Genomic DNA, 19655 nt, shown 5'->3' with positions numbered 1-19655 from the left:
AGATATCGGGTGCGTTATCGGACTCGTTTGAAACTCGCAAAGGACTTCGACAAGAAACGTGCGGGCTTTAACATGCGGGACACGATCTTCAATAAGTCCAGCCAGCTCATCTGCTTCGCTGACGACGTGGACATTGTCGGAAGAACGTTTCAGGCCATGGCGGAGCAGTACATCAGGCTGAAACGTGATGCAGAAAAGGTTGGACTGAAGGTGAATACGTCGAAGACAAAGTATCTGTTAGATGGAGGAACCGAGCGCGATAGGGCTCGCATTGGCAGAAGTGTGACAATAGACGGACATGAGTTCGAAGTGGTGGATGAATTTGTGTACCTCGGATCATTGGTGCCGTCAAATAACAATTGCAGTAGAGACATTCGGAGACACATTATTGCCGGATCGTGCCTACTACGGACTCCACAAGACCCTAAGATCGTGTAAACTTCATCTTCGTACTAATTGTACCATGTACAATACGCTGATAAGACCGGTAGCTCGAGGAGGACTTGCAAGCAATGGGAGTTTCGAACGACGGGGTATATGAAAACTCGTATGAAAATGGTGTTTGGAGGAGAAGAATCAACTACGAACTGGCGAAACTCTATGGTGAACCCAGTGTCCAGAAAGTCGCTAAAACTGGAAGGGTACAATGGGCGGGACACGTTGTAAGAATGCCGGATAATAATCCTGCAAAAATTGTGTTTACCTCAAATCCGGCTGGAACAAGACGCAGATGAGCGCAGCGTGCGAGGTGGTTCGACCAAGTGGAGCAAGATCTAGGAAGTGTGGAGACAAGCAGCCAGGGATCGAGTTAGTTGGCACAACATTGTTATGCAGGTCAAATCCTGAGGGACGTCGGGAGTAAGTAAAGTAAGCATCGAAGACGAAATAGATGAGAGGAAGAGGTTCTAGGGAAAACAATTTTAGCCTCCCACCCCGAGTTCAGATTGACGGTGACGAAATCGAGGTGGTCGACGAGTTCGTGTATTTGGGCTCCCTGGTGACCGCCGAAAATGATACCAGCAGAGAAATTGAATGACGCATTATGGCAGGGAATCGTGCCTACTTTGGACTCCGGAGGACGCAACGATCGAATAAAATTCACCGCCGCACGAAGTTGACTACGCTGATTAGACCGGTGGTCCCCAACGGCCACGAGACTTGGACTATTCTCGTGGTGGTTTCGAATGGAAGATGTTGCGTGCCATCTACTTGTTACAAGATTGGTATGATTTTTAATATGTGCATAAAGGCCCAAGCCGAAGACAACAAATCAAGAAGACTGGCAACTTTGCCAGAACCCAAGCGACAGATACAGTAGCGCTGCACTTGAGTGAAGGTGGAAGCAACGTGTGGATTCAACTTTCCGTTGGGAAGAATCGCCCCCGACCGATGAACACGACTTACTCCGTTGACGTCCTGGATACGAAAGAGGACGAGTGAGCTGCTGCTGCATTGCAGTCGGCTCGGACTCGATAGGCGGCGAACGAATGCCGTGTTGCCAACACTACGAGCACAAACGAAGTGACAGACGACTAACTGGCGAAGAAATCCATTAAAATAATGTGGTTCACTGTAATAGAATTTTCTTGGAAGCTTGTGCCATCATCCACCAGATGGGTTAGTTTTTTTGTTTTGATTTGAACAAAGTTGATTTTGTGTACAATGATTATTTGACAGTGTGCAAAGAGTGCGTATCATTCCGTCTCGCACGCTGAGCCGATCAAGTCGCATCGGTCTCGTTGTACGACACTAGTATTTGAGTTTTTGAGTTTTTCCCCACGCAAGGGTTTTTTCTCGCCAAAGTTAGTTGGCATAGTGCTTATACAACTAGTGCGCGAGTGAGGAAGCCGTTAACCATACGCCGAGCGCTTTGCTTACGGTCCAGCTTTAATCACCATCATCGCATCATCACATCATCCCATTGATAGCAACAACGAAAGCACGTTAAATTGCCTACCGAGGCGACCGAGGCATACCAGCTATCAGGTTATCGACCCTACAGCCGTTGGGGCAAACAATAACCTCGCACCAGTCATCTGCCGCCTCAGTGTAATAGGTATACCGTGTCGCTTTGTTTTCACCAGTATCGCATCTCCCCGCATGGTCCAGTATTAGATTAGGTTGGGTCATAATTAGGGTGATTCAAAATTTTGTAAATAGTATATATCTATATTTTTTTTTTCTCTTGGTTTTTTTTTTCTCGTACTATTTATAAGTAGAGCATAGTTAGGGTGATCCAAAAACATTTTTTTTTTTTTTTTTTTAGTATATATATTCTTTTTTTCTTTTTTTGGTTTTTTTTCCTTCTTTCGTATTACTCTTTATCAGAGTAAAACTATATAATTTTTTTTTGTATTTTTTTTTTTTATTTTTTATTTTATTTTTTTTTTCATTTTTTTGATACTATTTGAAATTATTGTAATTATTTGTAAAATATTTATTAAAAACACCATTGTGGCGATATTTAACCGCAATGGATGAAAATGATAAAGGCGGGGGATGGTCGCTTTCCATCTCAGACGACGAAACTCTTAATTCCTCACACGAAAGTCTCGAGGAAGTTGTGGAAATGGAAACCCTTGACGTCCCAGTTGACTCGCTCTCCAGCAAAAATACTGGAGCATATCCCAAGAATAGGTATTCCCCACAACCCTCTCCCCCACCATCACCTCCTCGTCCTGCACCCCCCACACCATTGCCCCCAAAAATCTCTGCGCTCCCCCGCCTAAAGGCTTACCCAGAAGCCTCGAAAGGCCCATGGGTTGTTTTTTTCCGGCCCAAACAAAAACCTTTGAACATTCCGAGGATCTCTAAGGATCTAACAACACATTTTTCGGCCGTTACCGATATTTTCAAGGTAACACCAAAAAAACTGCGCGTTACCGTTGATGACCGGAAGCAGGCTAACCAAATTGTTGCGTGCGAGCTTTTTTCATTGGAATACCGAGTCTACATACCCAGTAGTGAGGTAGAAATTGAAGGAGTGGTCACCGAAGCGAGTTTGACTAGTTATGATTTCTTGGGTCCCGATTCCTTCGGAATCTTTAAAAACCGTGCTCTGCCGAAGGTGAAGATATTGGACTGCCTTCAAATGCAGTCAGTATCGGTAGTAGGCTCCAAAAAACTTATTCCTTGTCAAACTCGTTTCGTGTGACCTTTTCGGGTTCAGCGTTACCTCACTACGTCGCTATTGGCAAGGTTCGGCTGCCTGTACGTCTGTTTGTACCTCGGGTAATGAACTGCTCGAAATGTAAACAACTTGGTCATACATCGGACTACTGCTCGAACAAACCACGCTGCGATCAGTGTGGCGAGCAACATCAAGAGGGCCCTTGCGGTGCTCCTCCAAAATGCGTGTACTGCAAGGAAAGCCTACATACCCTGACTGACTGCCCGAGGTATAAACAGCAGGGAGAAAAACTTAAGCGGTCTCTGCAAGCTCGCTCCAAGAGAACACTAGCAGAACTCTTGAAGAATACCGCTTCATCTTCTCAGACCACACCAAAAAGCAGTAACACGTTCTCCATTTTGCCAGTTGATGATCTAGACTCTGACTCAGAGGTCGGTGAGGGTAGTCCGTTTGTCTTTAAAGGCAATACGAGAAAACGAGCAAAACAACACAACACCGAAAAGCCTCGTAAGGCCACTCGTACGGACCACCCTTCCACCTTGGAAAAATCAAGAGGTAACGGAAATGCACCGAAGCCCATTCCACCGGGTTTTCAACCTTGTAATTATGACAAGAACTTTCCGTCACTTCCAGGATCATCTAAAACCCCAGATGTCCCAGTTTTTCGGCCAGAAAAGCAGCTGAATAATCAGCAAGAACATGCCCCCATGTTCACGTTTTCTGGTATTGTGGATAGCTTCTTCAGTATATTCAATGTCTCTGACTCAACGAGGAGCATTATTAATTTAGTGCTGCCAATGGTGAAAACTCTTTTGAAGCAACTAGCTTCTAGGTGGTCCTTCCTTGCATCGATCATATCTTTCGATGGATAATTCTCCGAATGAGGTCGGGGATATGATCTCTGTTCTTCAGTGGAACTGTAGAAGTCTTATGCCAAAACTTGACACATTTAAATTTTTAGTTAACAACTCACTTTCTGATGCATTTGCCCTTTGTGAAACATGGCTCTCTTCAGACAACGATCTTGCTTTCCACGATTTCAACATTATTCGCCTTGACCGCGCAGATTCGTATGGAGGGGTGCTTCTGGGGATCAACAAGCTCCATTCCTTCTACAGAATCGATCTGCCTTCGGTGACAGGCATTGAAGTTGTTGCATGTCAGGTTAATATTCGAGGTAAATGCCTCAGTATTGCCTCAGTATATCTTCCACCGCGAACTGCGATTTCTCGTCAAAGTTTCTCGGATATCTGCACGGCTATGCCAGAGCCACGGTTGATCTTGGGAGATTTTAACTCTCACGGTACAGGCTGGGGGGAACTGTACGACGACAACCGCTCAACCTTGATATACGACATGTGCGACTTCTTCAAAATGACAATTCTAAACACCGGGGAAGCAACACGAGTAGCCAAACCTCCAGCAAAAATAAGCAGATTAGACCTCTCACTTTGTTCGAGTTCACTATCGTTGGATTGCTCGTGGAAAGTAATTCAAGATCCCTACGGTAGTGACCATTTGCCAATCAAAATTTCTATTACCAATGGTTCATCTTCTACTCGCTCGGTCGACATCGCGTACGATCTTACGAAAAACATTGACTGGCGAAAATTCGCGACCGCGGTTCTTGATGCCAGTCAATCGGTTGACGTACTTCCTCCGCTGGACGAGTACTCCTTTCTCGCGCGTGTCATCATCGATTCTGCGCTGCAAGCACAGACGAAACGTGTTCCGGGTGTTTCCGTCCGCAAGCGACCTCCCACCCCGTGGTGGGATAAGGATTGCACCGACGCGAACAGCGAGAAGTCCGCCGCGTTTAAACGCTTCCGCAAACACGGCAAGGTCGGGGATTTCGAGCGGTACAGCGACCTCGAGAAAACTTTTAAGGACTTAATTAAAGCAAAAAAACGCGGTTACTGGCGTCGGTTCGTCGATGGTTTGTCGCGAGAGACTTCCATGAGAACACTCTGGAATGTCGGCAGGAGAATGCGAAACGCGTCTACACCGATTAACGAAGACAAGGAGTACTCGGACAGATGGATTTTCAGCTTCGCGCGGAAAGTTTGCCCGGATTCGGTGGCGGTTCAAACCAACGTTCGTGATCGTCCGTCGGGTAATAACGAAATAGATTCCCCGTTTTCGATGGTGGAATTCTCACTTGCTCTCCTTTCATGTAACAATTCAGCTCCAGGAATGGATAGAATCAAGTTCAACTTGCTTAAAAATCTCCCAGATGTCGCGAAGAGACGCTTGTTGAACTTATTCAATCAATTTCTGGAGCACAACATTGTTCCGGATGACTGGAGACAAGTAAGAGTTATCGCCATTCGAAAACCCGGTAAACCCGCGTCGGATTATAACTCGTACCGTCCCATCGCGATGCTGTCCTGTATACGGAAATTGTTGGAGAAAATGATTCTTTTTCGTCTAGACAAATGGGTCGAGTCGAATGGTTTACTTTCAGATACGCAATTTGGATTTCGGAGAGGCAAAGGAACGAGCGACTGTCTTGCGTTGCTTTCAACTGAAATTCAACTGGCTTATGCGCAAAAACAGCAAATGGGTTCAGTTTTCTTGGACATTAAGGGGGCTTTTGATTCTGTTTGTATCGATGTCCTTTCGGATAAACTCCACGATAGTGGGCTTTCACCAATTATAAACAACTATTTGAGCAACTTGTTGTCTGAGAAATATATGAGCTTTTCTCATGGAAACTCGACAACTTCACGAATTAGTTACATGGGTCTCCCCCAGGGCTCATGTTTAAGCCCCCTTCTTTATAATTTTTATGTAAAAGACATTGATGGTTGTCTTGATGAAAATTGCTCGCTTAGGCAGCTTGCAGATGACGGGGTTGTGTCCGTTATAGGGCCAAGTGCACCGGACCTGCAAGGACCATTGCAAGATACCTTAGACAATTTGTCTACTTGGGCTATGAAGCTGGGTATCGAATTCTCTCCGGAGAAAACTGAGTTGGTTGTTTTTTCTAGGAAGCATCATCCTGCACAGTTACAGCTTCAACTAAAGGGTAGAACAATCACTCAAAGTATATCTTTCAAGTATTTAGGTGTCTGGTTCGATTCCAAAAGCACGTGGGGAAAACATATTGCGTATGTAATTGTAATTGTAATTGTTCAGTGCATAGGCTGTGCCTTCCGCTAAGAAGGCTTATCTAGGGACCAACCCCCTAGTCTATACACCTACTGTCCTTCCCGTTGCACTCGTCAGCTCGTGCGATACTCTAGACACACATGGGTGGTCGTATCCGGGTCCTCCCCTGGGTAGGCTCGTGTCCGTCCAGGTTCTGGTACATTAACTTATCTATATGCATGGTAATTATACTTTTAAAACTCACCTTTTGATTATAATGTCGAAAATGCTGAAACTAAATAAAGGTTAGCGATCCATATAAGGTGTGTGCTGCGACGGAGTAGTATTCGAAGGAAATGAGGTTCTGATGTGAAGTATAGGTAATTCTAAAATAGGTAAATCAATTCATCATTAGCTGCTAACAGTTACTAATAAATGGGTACGATAAATCACTCATCAATTTATTTAAAATCTTTATTTTAGAGATTTTTAGCCTGAGGCTAGTTCATCTCTTAACACTCATCAATGAGTATTGCCACTCCCACTGAAAAATGGGCAAAACCTTAATCATAAATGGATATTCGATTCCTACCGTGTATTTAAAGTAAAGTTAGGATCTTATCAAGCAAGCACACACCTTATACGATTCTTATCCTACTTACGGTTTCCTGCACATACGACTTTTCCTAGATACAAGCTTCGTCCAGTATACATTGGCTGTCTCCAACCGGCATGATCCTTTCTGTCTGCTTGCCGGTGCAAGTTTAATTATTCTTTTCTTGTTCGAATTTTCTTTTTCTCCTATTGATCTTCTGGTCGTGTTCCCATTTGTCCTCAGGCAGTTAATATTAGTACATGATAGGAAGAAAGAAATAAATAGAACAAGTTAAGTGTGAGCCGCATGCATTGGTTACTTATTTGGGTCATGGTGTTGTCTTCCCTATTTATTTGCCTCTATTCGCTCTCATATCGCAACGTTTAACTCACCCCCTTCCCTCACACTATTATAGTCGGAAAAGAGTATAAGTAATCTATCGCGAACTGCGATACAGAAGATATTAATAGCAAACTAATATGGAACTGGTCTAAGACACATAACCCAGCGAGTATTGACACATCACACTGTTGTGAATGAGCACGGACGCGAGATTTACTAGAGTATTAAATGCAAAACGCAAATTCAAAATAAAACTTGACAAGACATCGTCAATCCCCTTATTCTTGGGCAGAGTCTGACGATGTGAATCTGATTTTGATCAGTGAACGGGCCCCATATGGTACATTTTCTCACTATGAACCTGTCATTTCCAGCCTATCTGAACTATTTAATAAATGGAAACCATAACATGGGTTACGCTTCCCCTAAGCGGGCCCTCCGCATCCTATCTCTGTCTTATCTCAAATGCCAATGGTTTGAATGTATCAATATATACATTGGAAATGACGTTCAATCAAATAAACCCATACCCCACTCACTTGGCCAGGCTTCAGAATCGTCCAGTGGGCAGTGCGCTCTACACTCCAAGTTACCTTTCTTTCAAATTCACCCCAAATTTGAGATTTTACCCCTTTGAGTGTTGATTAATCACAATGAAACATTGTGACAGAGCACGGACTTGAGGATACTAGAGTATTAAATAATCTAGGTCCTATTTAGGATTATATCCGAAAAATCCAAATCTGGCCAACGCCCACCAAAAAAAAACATATTGCGTATGTGAAACAAAAATGCCAACAAAGAATCAATTTTCTTCGTACAATTACTGGAACTTGGTGGGGAGCACACCCGGAAGATCTGATCAGGTTGTATCGAACAACCATCTTGTCGGTTCTAGAGTACGGTAGCTTCTGTTTTCAATCCGCGGCGAAAACACATATCCTGAAGCTGCAACGGGTTCAATACCGTTGCCTCCGAATCGCGCTTGGCTGTATGCACTCGACGCATACGATGAGCCTCGAAGTACTTGCGGGTGTTCTCCCACTGACAGATCGTTTCGCGGAACTGTCCTTCCGGTTTCTTATCCGTTGTGAAGTAATGAACCCATTGGTAATAGAAAATTTTGAGAAGCTGCTCGACAGAAATCCTCAAACAAGATTCATGAGTCTCTATTACGAGTACATGACGCTGGAGATTGGCCCTTCTTCATTCAATTCCTCTCGTGTTTGCCTCCAAGACTTTTATAGTTCCTCTGTAAATTTTGATCTGACCATGTTGCAAGAAATCCGTGGAATACCAGATCACCATCGGTCGATGGTTGTTCCCTTAATTTTTGCAAACAAGTACCACCATGTTAGTAACAATAAGAGTTTTTTCACAGATGGGTCAACTATAAACGCTTCCACTGGATTTGGAGTATTCAACGAATTTCATAGCGCCTCATATCAACTGCAAAAACCCTGTTCCGTATACGTTGCGGAACTAGCAGCCATATTTTACGCAGTAGAGCAAATTGCCTCACTACCATCTGATCACTATTTTATTTTTACTGATAGCCTTAGCTCGTTGGAGGCTATTCGATCAATGAGGCCGATGAAGCACTCCTCGTATTTCCTGACCGAAATCCGAGCTAAATTGAGTACTTTATCTAACTGCTCCTATACTATCACCTTAGTTTGGGTCCCATCTCATTGCTCAATTCCGGGCAATGAGAAAGCGGACTCGCTAGCTAAGGTGGGCGCTATGGAAGGCGATATTTTTGATCGACAAATCGCCTTTGCGGAATTTTTCTCAATTACCCGTCAGCACGTCCTCACCAACTGGCAACAAAAATGGAATGAGAGTGACCTGGGAAGATGGTTACATTCTATTCTCCCACAGGTGTCGAACAAGCCATGGTTCAAAGGATTGGACATGAGCCGTGACTTTATACGGGTCATATCAAGGCTCATGTCCAATCACTACTCGTTAGACTCGCATTTCTTCCGAATCGAGCTCGCAGGCAGCAATTTGTGCGCTTGTGGTAGTGGCTATCACGATATCGACCACGTACTTTGGTCATGTACCCTCCATTGTGTTGCTAGATCCGAATTATCCGCATCCCTCAGGGCCCGAGGAAAACAACCCATGCGGCCCGTTAGAGACATCTTGGCGAGCCGAGATCTCGACTATTGCAATTTAATATATGTGTTTTTAAAACGGATAGATCTGAAGATTTAGTAGTTAGTGTCATCTTGTGTTCCCCCAAGTTGTTAGCTGCCCATCGGTGTACCCCCATGTTTGTCTTTTTCATCAGTTGGTCGCTTAGTTCGAGATCAAGAGCACATTGCTCTCCAAACCTTGTGTTCTCAATCCCTACCCTGCCATCCATTTGTTACAATTTGTTACCCCTAACCTCGAGATAGCCGCGAGTAATCGGCCCCCGCTTTACTAACGTTAGTCTTAAGAAATTTTGTAACCTAAACAATGAATATCGGCTCCGCAAAGCTACGGCAAATAAGCCTGGAAAAATAAACACATTAAAAAAAAAAAAAAAAAAGAGTGCGTATCATTTTGTCATTTTTTTATGCATTTCAGTTTTGAGTAGAGTGAAAGAGATAGAACCAAAACATGCTAGTTCAATCCAGTAGTAGTGTTGCCATGTGGTACAATCCAGTAGTAGTGGTGTTGCCATGTGGTACACTGAAAAATTGCAATAGCAGGTTAGTCACCAAAGTTTTCGAGCCGCTCCGTCTGTCACTTCGTTTGTGCTACGAGTATAGTGATTGCGTAACGCTGTTGCGTAACATATGCTTGGAGTCACTAAATGTCAGAGAATATGCATGTCCCACATCTTCCCTCTTCTCCATAAAATCAGTACCAACATTTCAAAGGGGCGTAATTGCATTTGTAAACAATGGCTTTAGTCGTCGATGAAAGCTCACTTATGAAAATAAATGACACCAGCACGCAGAGAAATGTTTCCTGTATCAGCTAGCATTTGTAATTTATAGGGGTGGGTTTTCATTTGCGAGAAATCGACGTCTAAAGCCATTGTTTACAAAAGCAATTACGCCCCTTTGAAATGTTGGCACTGAAATAATAACCGTACCAAATTGAAAAATACAGACTGTAGATGAAAACAAACGAGAAAATGGGATAGAAACACTTGCTTTCTATATTTTTTTGGTTTTCAAGCATGGAAAGGAAATAAAACACTAAACTTCAAAATTCAAATAAAACAGGTGTTCTCCGCAGTTATGGGTAACAAAAGCAGTATAAAAGTGTAAGATAGAAAAAAAATGTTTTGAGATCATCCTTGTCATCTTCGACGCTTGGCTCACGAGTTTTTGTAGGGAGACGACGATCCTCGGGATAGTCTCCAGAAGTGCTGTTAACTCGCTTGCGTCGGCACATTACAGCGAAGTGGCCCCGCTTACCGCACGCGTTGCAGGTGCGAGCAAATACACAAACCCTTCTTCTGAGGATGTAATCTTTGCTATCAAATTCGTTCGAAGCATTTCCCTTCGAGCGGCAGATGACGCGATTGTACCTGTCTCATAGCGTTTGTATGAGAAAATGGAAGAGTTGCCAGTCTTCTTGATTTGTTGTCTTCGCCCAAGCGCAATGACAGCGGAAGCGGAACGGCAGCGGCATCGGAAAAGCCCGATCTGAGTAAGCCTACTTGTCGGATTGAAAACTAGTTAGACCCAAATCGACATCGGTTAGGCTTCTTGATGTCATTTGTGACAACTGTCAAACTTCCCGTTTCCGTTCCGCTTCCGTCCACATTGCGTTTGGGAATTAACTGTTTAATGTACTGTCACGTTTTTATAAGTTATTTGGTGTTGGTTAGTAGGATTATTAAAAGATTATATATTAAAATATTGTAAATTTGTTAGTAGGGAATTGTTTAAAATTTAAATTGTATAACAGTAAAGTGGGGATAGGTTACAGTACAGGGGGTGCAACTACTACAAGGAGATGCAGGCGAGAAAGGATTTTTTGGATTGGGATATAGGATGGAGGGATGGAAAAGCGAAGGGACAGAGGTCAGATAGCCCACGAACGACCCGCCATTCCTCATAACTATCCAGGCGTTCACGAGTGAAAGGTGTTGAACAGTTAAAGTGCTTGAAATAGCCAAACTATAGCTAACGACTGAACTAACGTCCATTCGTTACACTCACAGGACCTTTTGTATTATCGTTTGGTATACACCGCCATTTTGTCCATTGACAAGATAGTAGTAGTCTCTAGGGGCCGCTAGGTCTAAAAGCAAAGGAACTAGCCTTCCTCAAGCCAGACCAAAAATAATCGGCTGGAAGGAATTTGTCTCGGGAACCATCCCTAACCGCCAAGGAGCCGTTCCCCTCTCGGTAGAGTCACTCTGGCCTTGCCTGGGTTCTGCCGATGTAAGTCTATGAGGGAAGACGCCTGGGAGGACCTATAGTAGTTTCACGCGCCGACGATACCGCTTCCTCAGCCAACTTTGACCACGATCGCGACAGCGAATCTGGCAGAATTCGTAGCACAGTGAGTCCAGCGAGCGCTCGCTGAAACTCTTCAGCATCAGTCATCATCATCAGCAGTACCGGTACGTTTTTCAAGAATAAACCCCCCACTTTACACCGACACCCACAATAGTAGTAATATAAACCAACCCTCTCAAACAATAGTTGTCCTCAATAAAATGTTTCCATCTTGAACCACAGTTGCATTTTTTTCATAACGTTAATCAGGTGACCGTTTTCTGCACGTTTGGTCGCGTAGCGATTGCCCAGTAGTAAGCCGACCTTGAGACCCAGCTCGAGAGGTCTCATGCTATTGAGAACTTACCGGGAACATACAGTAGAGTTACACTAGTTACACTACGGTCGGAGTGCAGATGGATGACGGAACGTGGAGGAGGCAACCACGAATTGCACCAGCCGCTGGGAGAACCATCCATCGTCCACACTGCAAAAATTGGGCGACTACGGTGGGCTGGGTACGTCGTAAGAATGCCGGACGACGACCCAGTGAAAATGATTCTCGAAAGCGTCCCAACAGGAACATAAAGAAGAGGCGCACAGCGAGCAAAGTGGATCGACCAAGTAGAATGCGACCTGCGGACCCTTCGCAGACTGGAGACGACTTCTTCGGATTCGTAGGTGGCCTAAATTATAGTACCAGTGATGTAGTCGCTCATCCTTCATCACTTGGGCAGCAATTTAGGATTAGTCACCGCCGCTTAAACGGATGTGATACGTACAACCTGCAATAATACTGACCTGGTAGCGTCCTTGCAACTGGTGAGCATGGAAAGGACTGTGTGATCAACAGTTTGAAGGAGATTTCTTTCACAGAATAAAAACCTCCTCCAAATTCATACGTTCAAAAGCATAATCACGTATTTATTGGTTGTTTTGTTATTGTTGTGTTTAATGTATGTGTGTTCATTTGTGTTTGCGTGAGTAAGTGTTATCAAGTGAACAAGTTGAGTACCGACAGTTTCAGAACTTAACAGCCGCGTAGTTAAGGAAATTATGTGTTGATCAATTCTTCCAGCAGTTGTTGGAATTTCAACCGCTGTAAAAGACATTAGCGTTAAGTTAAAGCACAAAGAAGACCGGTTCTTACATAGCAATCCTTTTTCAGACGGGTATTTTCACGGGTGCATGAAAGGAGAAGATTAAATGTATAATGTTTGTTTGACACACTTGCCTACGGTTGTTTAATATACTAAGCTTAGGATGTCAAATTAAACGATGGAAACGTGAAACTAAATAAGAGGAATATTATTAGCAATGCAATTACTTATCGGCTGGCGATCGGACGTCGTCGATTTTCAGGATCATTTTCACCAGTTGCGTAGCGAGGATGATCTGCTGTTTCTTCGAATGCAACGACTCGATCACATGGTGTTCCTTCATGTCCGAGTTTCCGGACAGCATGCAGTCGACTCCGAGCGTGGAGGTATTTTCCGCCACCTGACGAGATTTCAGCTCGGATAGGGTTTCGATGGGCAGCAGACCACTGTTCTCGGCCAGGGCCAGCGGGACCGACTCCAGGGCAACACTGAACGAACGGAAAGCGTACTGTTCCAGGGTGGAAAGCTGATCGGCTTCACGAGCAACGGCCAATGAGCAGCTGATTTCAGCCGCGCCGCCTCCATAGACGATGCGGGAATCCTGGATGAGCGAACGGACCACGCACAGGGCATCGTGGATGGAACGCTTTGCCTCGGCTGTGATCATTTGGTTTCCACCACGGATCAGAATGGTGACGGCACGAGTATTTTTGCAGTCCTCAATCACCAACATCTTATCCTTGGTGGTTCCGAAACCTAAAAGTAGGAAATTGATGTTGAATTCTAAAGAAACCTTCGGCCACTAGCAGAATACTTACTCATTTCCCTCACCAGTCCAGCGTAACCCAGCTTGTCCGAGGTCAGTTCCTCGAATCGCGGCACGATCCGACCACCGGTAGCAATCGCAATTAGTTCAATTTCCGGGCCACCAACCCAACGAACCGCTGGCAGTTCCTGCTGCAGCAGTAAATGGTTTGCTTCATCGTCGAAGCCCCACTGGCAAATGGCCAGCGTTGCACCAGCATCCTTGACCTGTTTGACCATGGTCAAGAACTTCTCCTTCTCGTACTCGCGCAGCTTGCGGTAATCCTCGGCCGAGGTGACGTCCAACTTATGCTTGGTCTTGGGCTTTGGCGGTTCGAACGGGCAGGTGAGGACGGCCAGCTTGACGTCCTTCAAAACCTTCGGCATCTGCGAGTGGGACATGGTCTTGTCTATGACAACACCCTTAACCAGGCAAGTGTCCTCCATACGTCCTCCGACCTTGCACTCCAGTTTGATCAGTTCAAAGTTGACGTCTTTCTTCTCCAGATCGGCCACGATCAGTACGGCATCGACGGCAATCTCTGCCATCTGCCGGTGGCACTTGTTGACAATCTTACTTCCCAACGTAGTCATTGCCACCTCAATCAACGGTTCCTTATTGTCCCGGGAAATCGGGAACGGCTCGGCAACCGAATCCAAGTGCTTGATAGCGCACTGGGCAGCCAATTCGAAACCATCGGCAATACGGATCGGATGAATGCCACGGTCCAAAAGAGACTCTGCTTGCTCAAGCAAAGCTCCCGCCAGCACCACAACGCCGGTCGTTCCGTCACCGATCTCATCATCCTGCGACTGACTCAACTGGACCATCAGTTTACCGATTTCGTGATCCACATCCATCAACTTGAGGATCGTGGCTCCGTCGTTGGTCACCGTCACTTCACCGTCCCCGCTGACCATCATCTTGTCCAATCCTTTCGGTCCCAGCGAGGTTCTGATGGTATGAGCAATCTGTTTCGCTGCCTGGATGTGACTCTAGAAAAGCGACACACAAAGTGAGGTTAGGTTCAAGTTGATTCATCCGGCTGTTTTGAGAAAATCGATTTTAAACTGAAAAATCATCTAATTTGCACAAAATACCCAATGAAACATCAAATTGATGTCAAAAACTATGATTTCAACCAAGTTCTCATAAAATAAATCGAGCATTTTTCACTTAACAATCTAGAAGATTCCGGCCCGTCCCAAAGGTTCATCCTACACAAATCAAAATTCAATTGATTTTCAAACCATGTGACGAAGTCGAATCAAATTCCAAAAACTTTCGATTCCACAGCACCACCCGGCGGAACCTACCTTGATGGCTTCATTGCCGGTGAGGCGCTTCTGGTTCTCCTGATCCCGCAGGATGATGAACGGACGCCCGTACTCGTCGAAGGCGATACTTCCCGGTAAGGACATCATCTTGGATGCTTTTCGGTTTTACTTTCGGAACACTTCACCAGAAAACTTAATTGCCGACTCGTTTTTTTTCCGGAAGTTTTCACTTGAGGAAAATATGCAGATTTTCCTGATTTTTTCTTTGATTCCGTAAAAGAACTAACGGGAGCCTACGCACACGCGAGCTGCCTCGTTCTCGTGATGAATGGAGGACCGATGTTTTCTCGCTTCGGTTGCTTCTCGCTTCGACAAAGGAGGAGTTTTGACAGATATACGGCGAAAATGACTCATTGTTTTCGTGCATGTTTTTTTCAATAAGTGACAGTTGTGCGGGATGTCCGTCGGCGGATGGTGGTTTTCCGCAGGGATCGCTAAAGGTTTTTTTTCTCTGGTTGGTGTCTTCACTAGGTGGATAGGGGTGCACTCCAAAATATTACAAAACGTATAGATTAAATTTAATGCATTTTACGGTTTTTCAAAATTTAGACATTGGTTCGATTAAATTTTTAGTTAAAATTATACTAAGTCCGAATAACGGAGTGGAATTCGATCAGTGTTTACTAAAATGATAGGAAAAAGAACATCTGGATTCTCTTCGGTGCTTCGTGCTAGATTGCGTGAGCACCAGGGGGTAAGTCACTCTGCCACCTTGTGTTAACACCCACAAAAACACACTCCGACACACTCCAAACACCTTGCCACCAGGCAGTCTCCACATAACAGATAGTTTTTCATCAATCCTGGCACCACTTCCAAGAATGTTTACATCATATGTTGTTTATAATAGACCAATCCATGATCTGATTTTAACATTCATTTTTGACAGTATGATCTGCTTTTTATTGATCTGAACCTCTCAAATGAGTAAACAAACCAAACTAACCTGCCAAATTATTCAGAACGCTTGGTTTATTTATGTGACCCAGGATATCCAGGATATATATCAGCGATTGTTTTGCTGCAGGTTTTTATATAGCTAATTACCCTACTTACCGTATATTTTAATCTGTATATGCGGTTATTTCCTGGGTTGTTTTTAAAATTTGTAAATTTATTTTCGCGATATTATTGCAGTTCATCATGGATGAGGTAAGTTTTTATTTAGCATTTTTACCTGCATTTTTAATTGTTTAGTTAACACCGAATTTTATTGCAGGATTACTTCTGGCAAAAACTGGAAGGAATGTATGGAAGCATTCATACTCATATAAAAACTATATTGAGCATGTCTAACCTATGCAATCAGTCGCTTGGTAGATTGACCAGGAAAGAGATAATGCTTGTCGAACAAGATCTGCGAGAGATGGCAGAGGATGTAATCGCAAAAGCGCATGCTGGTGGTCCCTCGCTTGAAAGCGTGTATGGGCGGTTTGCAGGCCGACCGCATCAATTTAAATTCCTCGAGGGGGAGATTTTATGTCTAATGGACTTAGCGAACATCATCCAAACTCATGGGGTCAAGACGTTTATCCGTCCGGTGATGAAAATCGGGAAAAGTTCACATGGACAGTTCAGACACGAGTCCGCTACCGATGAGCTTGACAGACTTCGGCTAAAGATTTCGGCACATTTTTCTAATCCGTATGTCGTAATATTATGTAATCACATTCAATTATGTATTTAATACTATACTATATTGTATGACGTTTCTTGCATTTGTATGATTTTTTCAGAATATATTTATTCTTCATATTTCATTACTTAAAGCAGGTGCTTACCTGTAAAAATAATGTAATTGAAGAGAGTTTTTTGAGTTTGTCGTCTTGATGAAAATTGAGTAAGGATAGAAAAAATATTATGGGATTTATAATGGGATTGCATTGGATGCAAAGGTGCTTTAAATTGTCATCGGGATGCGTGCACCTGAAATGAAACAGTACGAAAGAAAAACATTGAAGTAGCCATTTTAGTCAATGCTCAGTGAAAAATAATGTTTGGATGGTGACAGCTGGACTACAAAAGCCCTCTACTAATAGAATGCATCGATTCTACGACGAAACTGCAAAAACCTTTAATTCTAAACACGCAAACGAAATTTGTGAAAGCCAGCAGAAGCGGCAGCAGTTGCAGGAATAGCAGCATTCCGGATTCATGTAGCCATTACCGAGGCTGGAAACCTCGGTCAGGTCACGATACTGTGATCTTCACAACCGATTTGCAATTCTCCACAGATTAACTTAAAAATCCTACCCTGAATTTGAACTCACAAAAGTGACTTGGAGCACAGAGAACAGACATGGAGGCTCGAACAAAATTTCTCTAAAAACTTGTGTAAAGATTCCTATTTGACTTAAGCACCACTAACGGCGACTTCCCCACTTAAAAACCCTCTTTGATAACATGATGGCGCTGGCGTTGCACAAATTACACTAGACACTAAGCGCTAGTAGCGCCAAGTGGCAATTTTCAACAGATAATTTATCGATACTAGCGCCAAACTGGTCGAAAGTGGAAAATTTATATAGAAAATCAGGAGATGCTAACACCACGTAACGGCGACGTTCCCACTTATTTTACACAAGTTTCTGACCAAGGGGTAACTCACTCTGCCACCTTGTGTTTAACACTCCAAAAACACAGTTCGACACACTCCAAACACACTTCCACCAGAATTTTCTATTAATACTGGCACCACTTCCATGACTGTTTACATTCGATCAAGTATTCGATTGTTATGTTTATAAATAGTAGCTTTGCATCTACGACGAATGTGTTACTCTTTACTCTTATTGGCTAACAGCAACTGATATTCGTAAAACACGATGGATTTTTCCTTACCTTTTCACTCCACTGAAAAAGCCTGAAACTGTTTTTTTTCTGCTCCAGACAAGGCTTATGGTTTCCTGCGCTAAATACCCATTGCTATCTGGAGCCATAACGTGCGTGACATAATTGTCGATGTCTTGCTTGTCTATTTGGGAATTACATAAATTGACCGCACCGGTAGATTGGATAGCATAAAAATTCTCCAACAGCCATATGCCCCTTTTCACGACACCTACTGGACATTTCAGCGGAACGGTTGTCATCGGGCAACTTCGTATTTTTCCTGTAAATGTATCTTAAATTATTTACACAGAAAGCTAACAGCCATCGCCGATGCCTCTGAGAACTGGAACATCTTTAGTTTCACGTGGCATGTTGCTAAGCTGCATGATTCACTGGCATCAGAAGTCATCAAACGCCTTTCGTCAGATGTCGCTTGCCTAGAAGCTTCACCTCCTCCGAGGAAGCTTCCTCTAATTGAAATGGGCGATATAGAGAACACGATCGGGATCGAGAACGACCATCAGCAAAATGGTGAAACGACTCATTTCACCGAGACTCAATGTTAATCAACAATACCGTCTCCGTTGGTTGCCAACCTCAAGCTTGAGTCAACAAATGCTACCGAACCTGACGAAGATGAAGATTTCATGATGATAAATTACAATCAAATTTGTCGATCACCCGCTATTCCGTTGTATGGGAAATCCGTTTCGAGAGACCTACCAGTCTTATACACTTAGTAAGGGGCGAAGTTTACCAGCTGTGATCTTATTATTATTATTATTTAGCTTTATTAAGGAGGCTTTCAGCCTTGGGCTGGTTCGCCTCCAAAAACTGTGATCTTTCATTCGCGAGTAATCAACGTCTAAAGCCATTGTTTACAAAAGCAATTCGGCCCTTTTGAAATGTTCACAGCGCATTACTCAATTACGAATGTCCGTCATTGCTAAATTTAATGCGGCATGAAATCGCTAATTCAAACTCATCCATCTTCACAAAATAGTTGTTCTCAAGGGAAACATTGAACGAACTTACTCCAACCATCAGGATCCACTTTTTATTCCACTCACGGATTTTCTTTCTCAACGAATCACGAAGAATTTTCACATGGTTTCTTACGGATCTTCATCATTTTACTCCCTAAAAAAGAGTGGAATTAACAGAACATGAACGGCGGCTCCTGGTTTACTGATAGTAAGTATCCGGTCGGCGGAAAGAGAACAGCTTCCTGTAGCGCTTGTGGTGGTATCTTTGCACCAGCGGGAAGCGGATCTTCGAGTCGTAGAACTGCTTGATGTGAGCACGACGGGTCTTGGAGGCCTCAAATGATTCGACCTTGATGATCTGTTGGGAAAACATTCGCATCAGTGATTCTTTCCGAGTCAATACTACCAAAAAGCAACTCACCTGAATGGAGTGGGCACGGGCACGGTGGCGCGAAGCCATATCGCTATAGCACTGCGTGACAGCACCGCCAACGGTCAGATCACGATACTCGCGGTACATATTGTGGGTACGGGACGGGAATCGTAGCGCAGCCAGATGCCGAAGTTCTTCACGCGCAGCGGAGTTTTCTCCAGGATACGCTTGACCTAGACAATCTCACCGGTGGCTTTCTTGAACTTACGCAGCTGCCGCAGGAAGTACCAGAAACGGGACTTGGCCACGATCTGGTCCGATGCGAAGATGTGCATCAATTCCGCCATGTATCACGCACAGACTGTCGTTTGCTTATTGGATTTTACAGGATTTTACCATAAGAGCAAAGAGCTATACCTGTATACAGAGTCACCGTCAACGCCAATAAACAACGACGATCGCAGGGGGATCTGTCATTTTCAGCGATGTGGAAGTCATGGTTGCCAGTAAACATTGTATGATGCCGCTTGACGTTTTGACAGCTCATTCGACACAGAAACACCCTGAAACACCCAAAAACACACAAGAAACACAATCAGCACAGTCACAAGGTG

The 19655-nt window shown here is 44.0% G+C and overlaps 1 protein-coding gene and 1 pseudogene across 1 annotated transcript; both read right to left on the bottom strand.

The window, feature by feature from the left end:
• Positions 1-12562: 12562 nt before the first annotated feature.
• Positions 12563-15155, bottom strand: CCT5 (chaperonin containing TCP1 subunit 5). Its single transcript, XM_065220700.1, has 3 exons — positions 14830-15155; positions 13527-14508; positions 12563-13464 (listed from the first exon to the last, which is right to left on the bottom strand). The coding sequence occupies exons 1-3, from the start codon at positions 14935-14937 to the stop codon at positions 12932-12934; spliced, it is 1623 nt and encodes a 540-aa protein (XP_065076772.1). The 5' UTR covers positions 14938-15155; the 3' UTR covers positions 12563-12931.
• A 3637-nt stretch (positions 15156-18792) lies between these two features.
• Positions 18793-19405, bottom strand: LOC135700275 (large ribosomal subunit protein eL20-like; annotated as a pseudogene).
• Between the last annotated feature and the right edge of the window lie 250 nt (positions 19406-19655).

Source organism: Ochlerotatus camptorhynchus, unplaced genomic scaffold, assembly GCF_037179485.1.
Source record: "Ochlerotatus camptorhynchus isolate MF236.1 unplaced genomic scaffold, CSIRO-AGI_Acam_v1.1 ptg000131l, whole genome shotgun sequence".
Classification (NCBI taxonomy): domain Eukaryota; kingdom Metazoa; phylum Arthropoda; class Insecta; order Diptera; family Culicidae; genus Ochlerotatus; species Ochlerotatus camptorhynchus.
This window is presented reverse-complemented; position numbering and strand designations above follow the sequence as displayed.

Coding starts and splice junctions, on each gene's coding strand:
- CCT5 (XM_065220700.1), bottom strand. CDS start 14,937: ATGATGTCCTTACCGGGAAGTATCGCCTTCGACGAGTACGGGCGTCCG. Junction 14,509..14,829: donor CCGGCAATGAAGCCATCAAG/GTAGGTTCCGCC, acceptor TCGCTTTTCTAG/AGTCACATCCAGGCAGCGAA. Junction 13,465..13,526: donor TGGACTGGTGAGGGAAATGA/GTAAGTATTCTG, acceptor TCCTACTTTTAG/GTTTCGGAACCACCAAGGAT.